General features: G+C 37.3%; 2 protein-coding genes across 4 annotated transcripts in view; both read right to left on the bottom strand.

Annotated features, from left to right (window-relative positions):
* TC2N (tandem C2 domains, nuclear) overlaps positions 1–13179 on the bottom strand; it is a 271057-nt gene that overhangs the window by 24374 nt on the left and 233504 nt on the right. The window lies entirely within an intron of this gene.
* Positions 1–13179, bottom strand: part of CATSPERB (cation channel sperm associated auxiliary subunit beta) — a 161634-nt gene that overhangs the window by 42301 nt on the left and 106154 nt on the right. For all 3 annotated transcript variants that reach the window (XM_050799015.1, XM_050799016.1, XM_050799018.1), the window contains one exon: positions 881–1068. In XM_050799015.1, coding sequence (XP_050654972.1) covers positions 881–1068 — 188 coding nt within the window. The remainder of the gene's footprint in view (positions 1–880; positions 1069–13179) is intronic.

Genomic DNA, 13179 nt, shown 5'->3' with positions numbered 1-13179 from the left:
TTCTGATCACTCTAAGACAAAATAACCTCATAGGAATAAATAATAAGCACTACTATTGATGAAATATCAATGAAGTTATAACTATATTTTATTATATTAGAAAAAAAAATATTGGGCAGGGTGTGGTGGCTAATGCCTGTAATCCCAGCACTTTGGGAAGCTGAAGCGGGCAGATCACTTGAGGTCAGGAGTTTGAGACCAGCCTGGCCAACAAGGTGAAACCCCATCTCTCCTAAAAATACAAAAATTAGGCCAGGTGCAGTGGCTCACACCTGTAATCCTAGCACTTTGAGAGGCCAAGGTGGGCGGATTGCCTGAGCTCAGGAGTTCGAGAGGGCAACACGGTGAAACCCCATCTCTACTAAAATACAAAAGAGATTAGCTGGGAGTGGCGGCATGCTCCTGTAATCCCAGCTACTCGGGAGGCTGAGGCAAGAGAACTGCTTGAAGCCAGGAGGCGGAGGTTGCAGTGAGCTGAGATTGCGCCACAGCGCTCCAGGCTGGGTGACAGAGTGAGACTCTGTCTCTACAAATAAAAAAGCAAAAATTAGCTGGGTATGGTGGCACATGCCTATAATCCCAGCTACTCGGGAGGCTGAAGCAGGAGAATCATTTGAACCTGGGAGGCGGAGGTTGCAGTGAGTCGAGATTGCGTCACTACACTCCAGCCTGGGTGATAGAGCAAGACTCCATTGCCAAAAATAAATAAATAAATAAATAAATCTTTCAGGAACCTAAATATATGTAAACTGTGGTAGGTTGCCAGTTGGACTAAAATTTGAAATCTATTGCTCTATAAATAAGCATTAAAAAGCCTTCACAAAAGATAATTTTTCATTTTTTTCTAGCCATCAAAGATGTACGATATTATTATGCCCACCTTGTGAATCAAGAGTGAGTTTATAGACATTTCCAGCTTTATTAATCAAAAGGGAACTAGACAAACAAGAGCTCTCATTCACTTCTTCTAATCCAAAAGGCTCTTTCATTTCTGCAATAACTGAGGACAAAAATCCTTTCGGAATGGTATGTTGCAATACCTTTCTTATGTGAGCTCTTCCAGTTTTCCTGAAAACAAATAAAACCATTAAGCAATTTGGATAAAACAGTGAATTAAATGAACCAATTTATGAACAAATAATTTACAAAAAAAGTATACCACAAATAGCTTACAAATATTTGATTAACATTTGTTCAACCCCATTAGGAATCAATGAAATGGCAATTATAACAATGGGATACAATTTTTAACCTCTAAAATTAGCGAAGATCTTTAAATGACAGGGTTCAGTAGTGGTGGGAATTGAGTGAAGACAGGCACTTATCCACTACTGATGGGATTGTAAATTAGAACTAGCTTCCTGGAAAGCAATTTGACATTATGCATTAGGAGCCTGCTAACCTTTTCCCCAGTCTGATTCCATGTCTATTATTATGGCTCTATCCTAAGGAAAGACCTTGAAACAGAGGGGTGGGGGAGAAAGCTTTCCACACAAAGATATTCATTATGGTAAAATTTAGAAATGAGAAATGTCAATAAAAAAACTAAGTGAATGATATTACATGATTTACTTAGAGAAAATGCAATGATTAAAAGGATGTTTAGAAATAGTTTTTAACAGTGTAGGGAAAATGATCGTATTATAATGTCCAAATGAAGAAAGCAAGTTAAAAAATGTTAAAATGCATATAAAAAGGACTAATTGGTAGTTCATCAAAGTATTAACAGTCATACTTTCAATTATCTTAATATTTTTCTGTCTTTTAGGAAATTTCTATACTGACCATGTATTAACTTTATAAACAAGAAAACAATCTGTTTCTAAAATGTTAGCCTTGCATATCCAAGTGCAAAAAATTCAATCTAGACACAGATCTTACAATCATCACAAAAATTAACTCTAGGCCAGGCACAGTGGCTCACTCCTATATCCCAGCACTTTGGGAGCTGAGGCAGGCAGATTGGTTGAGCCTAGGAGTTCAAGACCAGCCTAGGCAACATGGTGAAACCCTATCTTTACTAAAAAATACAAAAATTAACCAGGTGTGGTGGCATGTGCCTGTAATCCCAGCTACTCAGGAGGCTGAGGCAGTGGGATCACTTGAGCCTGTGAGGTGGAGGTTGCAGTAAGCTGAGATAGTGCCACTGCATTCCAGCCTGGGTGACAGAGCCAGACCCTGTCTCAAAAAAGAAAATAAAGAACTCTAAATGAACCACAGACTTAAATATAAAATGCAAAACTATAAAACTCCTAAGAAGATAATATAGGAGAAAATCTAGATGACCATGGGTATGGCAATTACTTTTTTCTCTCAATTAAAAAAATTATGTTAAAATATATGCTATGGTTTGAATGTATTCCTCAAAGTTCATGTGTTGAAAACATAATTTCCAATGCAAGAGTGTTGAGAGGTGGGACTTTTTTTCTTTTCTTTTCTTTCTTTTTTTATTTTTTTTTGAGACGGAGTCTCACTCTGCTGCCAGCCTGGAGCGCAGGGGTGCCATCTCCACTCACTGCAACCTGAGAGGTGGGACTTTTAAGGGGTGATTAGACCATGAGGCTCTGCCTTCATGAATGGATGAATGTCATTATTGCAGGAGTGGGTTAATTATTGTGGGGGTGGGTTCCTGATAAAAGAATGAATTCAGTCCCTTCCTTCCCCCGTCTTCCTCTCTCTCTTTTGCACATGAGTGCTTGTGTACATGTGTGCTCACATGTGCTCACCCTTCTGCCTTCCACCATGGGATGATGCAGCATGAGGCCCTCACCAGATGCAGGCCCCCCAGCCTCAGATTTCCCAGCCTCCAGAACTGTAAGAAATAAATTTCTTTTCTTTATACATTACCCAGTCTGTGATATTCTATTATAGTAACATGAAACAGACTAAGAAGATACACCTAACAAAATTTGCCATCTTAATGCAATGACTGGTGAATACAACACCAAAGATATAATCCATGAAAGAGAGAATTGATAAATTTCTCTCCAGTTTTCTGAAACACAAATAAAACCATTAAATAATTTGGATAAAACAGTGGATTAAATGAACCAATTTATGAACAAATAGTTTACAAACAAAATATACCACAAATAGCTAACAAACATTTGATTAACATTTGGTCAACCTCATTTGTAATCAAAGAAATCCAATTACAACAATGGGATACAATTTTTAACCAATTAGTAAAGATTTTTAAATGACAGTGTTAAGCAGTGAACACTGAATTTGTGTTAAAAATACATGCTATGGTTTGCATGTAGCTCTCATTAGTAATTGGTACCCTACTAAAATTACAAACTTATGCTCTGTGAAATGTCCTGTCAAGAGAATTAGAAGACAAGCCACATACTAGGAGAAGATATTTTCAAAAGACATATAAAGGACTGTTATCCAAAATAAACTGTAGGGGAGGGGAGAAGAAACCTCTTTTTCCTCTATTTTCTTTGGTTCTGTAACTGAAACCTGACAATTATCCTGACAAATACAGAGTAACAAAAGAAAAACAGGGGGAATTTATTAACGTGTGCATTGTACTTACATGCAGGAAAAACAGCAGCTATGAGTAACTAAAAGAGGTAGTTAGAATATGGGGCTTCATAACAAATAACAATACATTTTTAGAGAAGTGACAAGACAAAGAAAAATGGGTTCAGGTTTTTAGGGTGAGCAAACTGTGGAAGGTAAATAAATGGAGGGAACTAATGGAAGATAAGGGTTGTTTTGACAAGGTTTCTTCTGTGAATTCTTTGTGTCTCTGGGTTTATTAATAGTCTAGAATTGCTTGTGCCTGTAATCCCAGCTACTCTGGAGGGAAGACTGAGGCAGGAGGATTGCTTGAGGCCAGAAGTCGGAGACCAGCCTGGGCGCAACATAGTGAGATCTTGCCTCTAAAAAAATTTAAAAATTAAAAAAAAAAAAAACACAAAAAACTAGCTGGGTGTCGTGGCCCATGCCTGTAGTCTCAGCTACATGGGAGGCTGAGGCAGGAGGACTGCTTGAGCCCAGGAGTTCGAAGCTGTAGTGAGCTATGATTGCACCACTGTACTCCAGCCTGGGTAACAGAGTGAGAATCTATCTCTAAAAAGAAAAAAAAAATTATATAGTCTAGAGTTATCTCCAGTGATTAAGAATTATTCTGCCCTTCCTGGTGGGAGGGGGCAAAGAGTTCCTCTTGTGTCTGTTTTTCCTTAATTGCCTTCAGCATAAATTATCTTAATGCCAAAGTGGCATACTCTTTGTTTTTGTTTTGTTTTGTTTTGTTTGGAAATTGGAGGTCTCACTATGTTGCCCAGGCTAGGCTTGAACTGAGATCCTCCTGCCTCAGACTCTCTAGTAGCTGCAACTACAGGCACACACCACTGCATGGTTCTGGGGTGGCATAATCTGATCTCCTACAATACAAAAAACTCTAATAATACAACAATAAGAAAGCAGACAACCTGATTTTAAAAATGGGCCAAAGACCTTAACAGATACCTCACCAAAGAAGATATGCATATGGCAGGTAAGCATATCAAAAAATGTTCTACATCACATATTGATATGGTTTGGCCAATGTCGCTACCCAAATCTCATCTTTAATTGTAATCCCCACGTGTCAAGGGAGGGACCTGGTGGGAGGTGGTTGGATCATGGGGGCGGTTTTCCCCATGCTGTTCTCATAACAGTGAGGGAGTTCTCATGAGATCTGATGGTTTTAAAAATGACAGTTTCCCCTGCACTGCCTCTTTCTCCTGCCACCATGTGATGTGCCTTGCTTCCCCTTTGTGTTCCACCATGGCCTCCCAAGCCATGCAGAACTGTGAGTCAATTAAACCTCTTTCCTTTATAAATTAACCAGTTTCAGGTATGTATAGCAGTGTGAAAACAGACTAATGCATATGTCATCAGGTAAATGCAAATTAACAATGAGATACCACCACACGCCTATTAGAATGGCAGAAATCCAAAACACTGACAACTTAAATACTGGTGAGTATGTGAATAATAGGAACTCTCATTCATTGCTGATAGAAATGAAAATGAAAAAGTCTGGAGGACAGTTCTATCATTTTTTACAAAACTAAACATACTCTTAGCGTATGATCAAGCAAAATGCCTTGGTATTTATCCAAATGAGTCGAAAACTTATATCTATAAAAAACCTGTAAATAGGTGTTTACAGAAGCTTATTTATAATTGCTAAAACTTGAAAGCAACCAAGATGTTCTTCAGTAGGTAAATGAATAAATAAACTGTGGGATATTCAGATGATGGAATATTATATGATTCAGCACTAAAAAAGAAATGAGCTATCAAGCCATGAAAAGACATGGAGGAAATTTAGATGCATATTACTAAGTAAAAGAAGCCTCTGAAAAGGCTATATACTGTATGATTCAAACTATATGACATTCTGGAAAAGGCAAAATTATGGAGACAGCAAAAAGATCGGTGGTTGCCAGGGATGAGGGGGAGAGAGGGATGAATAGGCAAAGCATAGAGAATTTTTAGGGCAGTGAAACTCTTCTGTATGATATTATGATGATGAATACTTGTCATTATACATTTGTTCAAACCCATTGAATTTGCAACACTAAGGGTAAGCCCTAATGTAGATACGGACTCTGGGTGATAAATGATGTGTCAATGTAGGTTCATGAGCTGTAACAAATGTACCACTTTGGTGTGGGATGTGGATAGTGGGGAAGGTTTTGTGTGTGTATGGGACAGAGGTGTATAGGAACTCTATTTTCTGCTCAATTTTGCTGTAAAACTGTAATTAATTTTAAAAGTTTATTAATTAATGTTGAAAAGTTAACCTCTTTGTATCTGAAGTCAATGGCCAGTGGTCAGGCAGCTACCTTAATTATGAAAGCTGTCTCCCCACTTCTTCCTAGGATTGCACTTGGGGGTGATTAAGCACTGCTGTTCCAGAAGAGGAAAGAAAGCAGCCTTTAAAGGAGAAGGAAAGGGGATTTGGGCAATGGAGAATTAATCAGTGAGTTTTAGAGGTGGAAAGGAACAACTGTTGAGTGGAGAAAATACTGCAAAAAGACAAATATCACCAAACTAAGCTACCTATGCATTCTAAGCTCCCATTCCAATGCCTGTGCCATTTCCCCAGCCCAGCCGATCCCTTCCACTCCATGCCAATGAAACTGTTTTCATCAAGGTTACTATAGCCTAGAATGGTGCCAAATTCAAAAGTCACATCTTTAATCTTATTTTACTCAAGTCTCTTTGCAGCATGCATCATTGATCACTCCATACTTTCTGAAACACCTTCTTCTCTTGGTTTATGTGGCCCCACATTTTCCTGCGTATTTTCTACCTTACTGGCTGCTCCTTTTCATCCTTCTTTGCTAGGGTCTTCTTCTTAGCCCAGTCTCTCTTCCTGGAGTGCCCCAGGGCTTTTCTTCTCTACATACATCCTCCTCTGCAGGTAGAATCACCCATCTGTATCTGAACAATTGCCAAATGCCAAGTTTCTGTTCTGTCTCTTCTGAGCTATGAATTCATACGTCTAACTGCCAACTTCACATCTTCACTTAGACACCAAACACACATTTCAAACTGAACATTTCCAATGTGGAACTCTCAGTTACCCTGCCTGATACCTGCACTTTTCATCTCAGAAAATGGTGGTATTGTCCTTCTAGCTACAAACCACAAACCTAGACAATTTTTGATCACTCTCTTGCTCATATCCCTAACAGGCAAATGCATCATCAGATCCTGTCTTCACTCAACTGCACCTGCTCCAGCACCATCATCTCTCACCTGTATTACTTCAATAACTTTCTAAGGGGCTTAGCAGCTTCTACTCACACCCTGTCCCACACTTTTCACAGCAGTCAGAGTGATCCTTTCAAAAATGTAAATTTGATTATTTTAAAATAATCCAATAAAATTCTCCAATGGTTTCTGCTGACGCCAAGAAGAAAATTTACACTTTTCCTGCAGCCTATAATGCTGACTATGATCTGGCACTTGCCGACCTCCTTGCTGGCCTTTCCACCACATCATCACTGTGCATCATCTGTACTGGCTTTCTTCATGCTTACTAAAAACACATCCCAATTTTTCTTGCCTTACTGTATGCAACTTCTTTAGCCTGGAAAGCTCTTTCATTGGCTCTTTGCTCTCTGTTCTTGGGTCTTTGCTTACCCTTCTCACTCCCTCTGTCACCATATTTACTTTCTTCAAAGCACATATTAGATATGAATTTGTTTTGGTTTACCTGTTTATCACCTGTATCTGTTTTTAGAATGTCATCTCCATGCAGGGAAGAGCCTTGTCTATCTTGTTTACCACTATATTCCCAGTGTCTAGCACAAGACTTGATATGTAATAGGCACTAAAATATTCACTGAATGAACAGCTTTACTGAAACCTTTGTGTGTTGATGATACATTCCTTCTGAGCGATTTAATAAAAACATGGACATTAAGTCATCACTTTTAAGATTTTGTGAAGATTCAGGGCCAGGCGTGGTGGCTCACACCTGTAATCCCAGAACTTTGGGAGGCTGAAGTGGGTGGATCACCTGAAGTCCGAAGTTCAAGACCAGCCTGGTCAACATGGTGAAACCCCGTCTCTACTAACTATACAAAAAAATTAGTCGGGCATGGTGGCAGGCGCCTGTAATCCCAGCTACTTGGGAAGTTGAGGCAGGAGAATCGCTTGAACCTAGGAGGCGGAGGTTGCAGTGAGCTGAGACTATGCCATTGCACTCCAGCCTGGGCAACAAGAGCGAAACTTTGTCATAAAAAATAAATAAATAAATAAATAAATAAAAGATTTTGTGAAGATTCTTAAGAACAACTGACCTTGTTATAAGATGACAGAATTTCCTTCTCAAATAGTTCACCATTTGTGCAATGACTATACTTCCCTTGTTATCAATCAGATAGTGTCGTTTATCTGTGTATATTTAATTAACTCCTACTGTGAAAGGATTTTGATTCAGTACCTAACATCTCATTGTAGGTGGTAGCCCATACCTTTGTTGAGATTTTGCAAGCCTTTTGGCCTCCATGATTCAGATTCATTGATAATGTTCAGAATCCCTTCTTTTCCATCATCTAACTTTAGTTCTTGATTCTTATTCTTCAGACTCTCTTCTGAATTCCAAATCTACCATTTGCCATTCCCATACTGCCTGATTCCTCATTCATAGTCTGTCTACCTCAAGTACCTGTCCTCTTAAGCACAGTGTAAGAATCTCAGACAGCATCACCATAATAAGATCACATGTAGCTGGATTCAGTAAATAGAAGGCAAGAACAGCTGTGTTTTTTTTAAGGCACAGAGACAGACAATGAAGTAAAGTAATGAAAATTGCTCTACTTCATTGTCCTGGTGAGTCTGTTCCCATGTATCGCTCAGTCCATTCATTCCCCTCAATTTCTACCATCAATATCTTAGACTAAAACATCGAAAATTTTAGCCTAGGCTACTGCAAAAGCCTTCTAAATGACCTAAGTGCATCCATAATTGTTACCCTCCAACTCATTCTCTATATCACAGCCAGAGTGACATTCTAAACAAAAGTTAGATTATTTAAGATAAATGAGACGTGAAGAATTTAAAGAAGAAAGTAGTAATGGTGTGTTGTGCATCTCACCTCTCATCTCCATGCAACCCTACATGTAGAAAGATAAGTGCCTCTCTCACAAAAAAGCCAAGAGGCAGCCGGGTGTGGTGGCTCACACCTGTAATCCCAGCACTTTGGGAGGCCGAGGAGGGCAGATCACCTGAGGTCAGAAGTTTGAGACCAGCCTGACCAACATAGAGAAATCCCATCTCTACTAAAAATACAAAATTAGCCGGGAGTGCTGGCGCATGCCTGTAATCCCAGTTACTCAGGAGGCTGAGGCAGGAGAATCGCTTGAACCCAGGAGGTGGAGGTTGCTGAGCCGAGATCGTGCCATTGCATTCCAGCCTGGGCAACAAGAGCAAAATTCCATCTCAAAAAAAAAGCCAAGAGGGATTTCTTCAAGGGGACCACCTTAGAAACTGTAATACATCTTCTGAGGTTTGAGGAACAGAGGGACCAGAATTGGACTCATTCCTGAGAAATATAAAGGGTAGATACTGCCTAGACACCCAGAGTTTAATGATTACAGATGGAGTGGGAAAGAGATAAAGTTATTAATTAACTTTAGACTTTTAAGTTAACATACATGTAAAAATCTTGGGTAACACTAAAAAGCAAAATAAAAGAGTGTAGAAGTCCTAATCAAGTAGAAGAAGAAAAGAATGGAAAGAGGAGAAAAAAGAACCTTAAAATAAGGTAAGCAAGAAGAGAAGACAAAAATGAAACATAGAAAAAGTGGGACAAATAGAAAGTACAAAAGAAGATAGTAGGAATGAAGACAAATATATTAGTAAAAATAATAAATGTAGTTAAACGAAACTCTCCAGCTAAAGGACAGAAATTGTTAAATTGGCTAAAACCACAAAATCCATTTATGTCTTTTATGACAGATATACAAAGCAGGTGAAAGTTAAAGGATTGAAATAGTATACCACAAAAATATTATTCAAAGAAGGCTGGTGCCATGTATCAATAACAAAAAAAGCTACAAACAAAAACAAAACATTGAAACTCATAACAAAAAACCCGATTTAAAAGTGAGCGAAGGATTTGAATAGACATTTCTACAAAGAAGACACATGAATGGCCAATAAGCACATGAAAAGACGAGCCACATCATGAATAATTAAGGAAATGGAAGTCAAAACCACAGTGAGATACCATCTCATACCCATTAAGATGGCTATGATAAAAAACAGAGAAAACAACAAGCATTGGCCAGGATATGGAGAAATCTGAACACGTGTACATTACTGGTGGGAATGTAAAATGGTACAGCTGTGGAATGTGGTATAATGGTTCCTCAAAATATTAAACATAGAATTACATGATGCAGCAATTCTACTTCTGGGTATATGCTAAAAAGACTAGAAAGCAGGGACTCGAAAAAATATTTGTATACCCAGGTACATAGCATCATTATTTAAACTACCCAACAGGTGGTAGCATCCCAAGTGTTCATCAATAGACGAATGGAAAAACAAAATGTGGAATATATATATGCATATCACTCAGCTTTCAAAAGAAAGGAGATCCTGTCACATGCAACAACATGCATAAACCTTGCAGACATTATGCTAAGTGAAATAAATCTGTCACTAAAGGACAAATACTATATGATTCCACTTACAGAAGGTACCTAGAGTAGTCAAATTCATAGAGACAAAAAGTAGAATGGTGGTTGCCAGTGGGAGATGAAAATGAAGAATTATTATTTAACGGGTACAAAGTTTCAGTTGGGGAAGACGAGAAATTCTAGAGATGGATGGTGATAATGGTTGTACAACAATGTGAATGAATTTAATGCTACAGAATGGTACGCTTTAAAATGGTTTTAAAAAAAAGCATAATAAAAAGCCACAGTCATGCAAAAAAGTATTATAATGATAAAAATAGTCACTAAATACCAACAAAATGTTCAACCGATCATGAAGATGTAACAATTCTAAACTTATATGTACCTAATAACAATCTCAAAATATACAAGGTAAATTGACACAACTATAATTAAAAAATGGACAAACCCAGTATACACATTAGGAAAGTTTAATACAACTCTCTCAATAATTGACAGATCAAGCAGAAAAAAAAATCACTAAGGATACAGAAAATTGCAATATCACAAGGAACAGGATTAATCTAACAAATAAATATTAATACTGCACGCAATAGGAAAGCATTCAGAACACAACACCCCAAAACATCTGCTCTAGCCCGCTGATTGAGTTAAAGTCACTTAAAACACACACACACACACACACACACACACACACACACACACACACACACCAGCAAACACAGGAAGGACACTCTGACCTACCTAAAGGCAGGAGATAAAACTCCCATGGGGAAGGTGTCCTCCTTGCACCTGGAGAAGGACATTGTTTTTATTAGTGGAGATGGGGAGTCAAAGCCAAGAGAAATCTGTACAAATAGACCTTGTTAAACCAACCCTTATCTTCCTAGCCACTTCTCCACAGTTAATTACCCTAGCCCGAGCCCCCTTGCCTTGTCACATTTTCACAATTTACTGCTTTTTGTTCAACCTAGTATATACATGTTCAACTCTAACTGCTTCTTCAGGGGTCTTCATTTCTTTAGGAGGACTCCTATGTCACAAAAAACTTACATTAAATAAATGTGTATGCTTTTCTCCTGTTAATCTGTCTTATGTCAGTTTAATTCTCAGGCCCAGCCAAAACACCCTAAGAGGATAGATGTAAAATTTTGCCTCCCATACAAAATATTTACTGAAATTGACCATAATGAATGGCCTAGTCCTAGGCCATAAAGTAAGTTTCAAACAATTTCAAAAAACAAATTTTCAAGGAACAAAATATTCCAGTCTTAAACTCTTCCAGAAAATAATAATAATAATAATAAAACAATTGTCCATGAAGCTAGTATAATCTTGTTAACAGAACCACAGAAGGACAATATGAGAAAGAAAAATTACAGGCAAACTTTCCACAAGAACATAGATGTTTAAATCCTAAAGATTAGCAAACAGAGTTCAGAAATGTATGTAAATAGATAATACACAATGTCAAAGATAGGTGTATTCCAGGACTTTAAGGTTGGTTCAACATTAAATCCACAATAGAATTTACAACATTAAATAAAAAGTTAAAGGGAAAAATTCTATAGATAAGCTCAATAGATACAGGAGAAATAATAATTAAAATCCCAAAGTCTAAATCTCTTAAACTAGAAAAATAGATAAATTTATTTAAATGATAAAGAGTTTAAGAAAACTATGAAATGCTTTATATATATATAAAGATATATATATCTATATATATAGATATGGATATATATATATATATAGAGAGAGAGTCAGAAACAACAATAATTCCATTATCTTGTATTTAACAAAGTATTGGAGGTCCCAGACACTATAACAGGAAAAAGCTATAATATGCTAAGAAATGTTAAGGAAAAAACAAAAAAAATTATAGTTGACCCTTGAACAATGCAGAGGTTAGGGATGCCAGCCTCCTGTGCAGATGAAAATTCACATATTACTTTTAATTCCCCCCAAATTTAACTACAAGTAGGCTGTTGTTGACTGGAAGTCTTACCAATAACATAAACAGTTGATTAACACATACTTTGTATGTTATATGTCTTACATGCTGTGTTCTTACAATAAAGTAAGCTATGGGAAAAAAATGTTATTAAGAAAATCATAAGAAAGGGAAAATATATTTATTATTTCTTAAGTGGAATGGATCATCATAAAGATTTTCATTCTAGTCATCTTCTTGAGTAGGCTGAGGAGGCCTTACTGACTCAGGGGTGGCAGAGGCAGAAAAAATTCCATATATAAGTGGACCTGCACAGTTCAAAGCCATGTTGTTCAAGGATCAATTGTACTGGCAGGTAATATGATTATCTATTTAAAAATATTTATACAGTATGGAAATTTCTCAAAGAACTAAAAATAGATTTACCATTCAATCCAGCAATCCCACTACTGGTTATCTACCCAAAGGAAAATAAGTCATTATATAAAAACAGACACCTGAACACATATGCTTATTGCAACATAATTCACATTTGCAAAGATATGGAGTCAACCCAAGTGCCATAAACTGATGAGTGGATTTAAAAAATGTGGTATATATATACCATGGAATACTACTCAGCCATACAAAATAATGAAATAATGCCTTTTGCAGCAACTTGGATGGAACTGAAGGCCATTAACCTCAGTGAAGTAACTTAGGAACAGAAAATCCAAACACTGCATGTTCTCACTTATAAGTAGGAGCTAAGCCATGGGTATGCAAAGGCATACAGAGTAGTATAGTGGATATTGGAGGCTCAGAAGAAGGGAGGGTGGGAGGGGTGAGAGAGGAAAAACTACTTATTGGTACAATGTACACTACTTGGGTGATGGGTACACCAAAAATCCAGACTTCACCATTACACAATTCACCCATGTAACCAAAATTCACTTGTACCCTTAAAGCTATTGAAACTTAAAAAAAAATTAAAAATTTACCTCTACTGCAAAACCCAAGATAATATGTAGAAAAAGTACTAGAATTATTAAAAGAATTTAGCAAATTTGAAAAATGTAAGATTACTCT

Source organism: Macaca thibetana, chromosome 7 (assembly GCF_024542745.1).
Source record: "Macaca thibetana thibetana isolate TM-01 chromosome 7, ASM2454274v1, whole genome shotgun sequence".
In the NCBI taxonomy this organism is placed as follows: Eukaryota; Metazoa; Chordata; class Mammalia; order Primates; family Cercopithecidae; genus Macaca; species Macaca thibetana.
The sequence above is the reverse complement of the archived record's forward strand: the minus strand, read 5'-3'. Positions and strand labels throughout refer to the sequence as shown.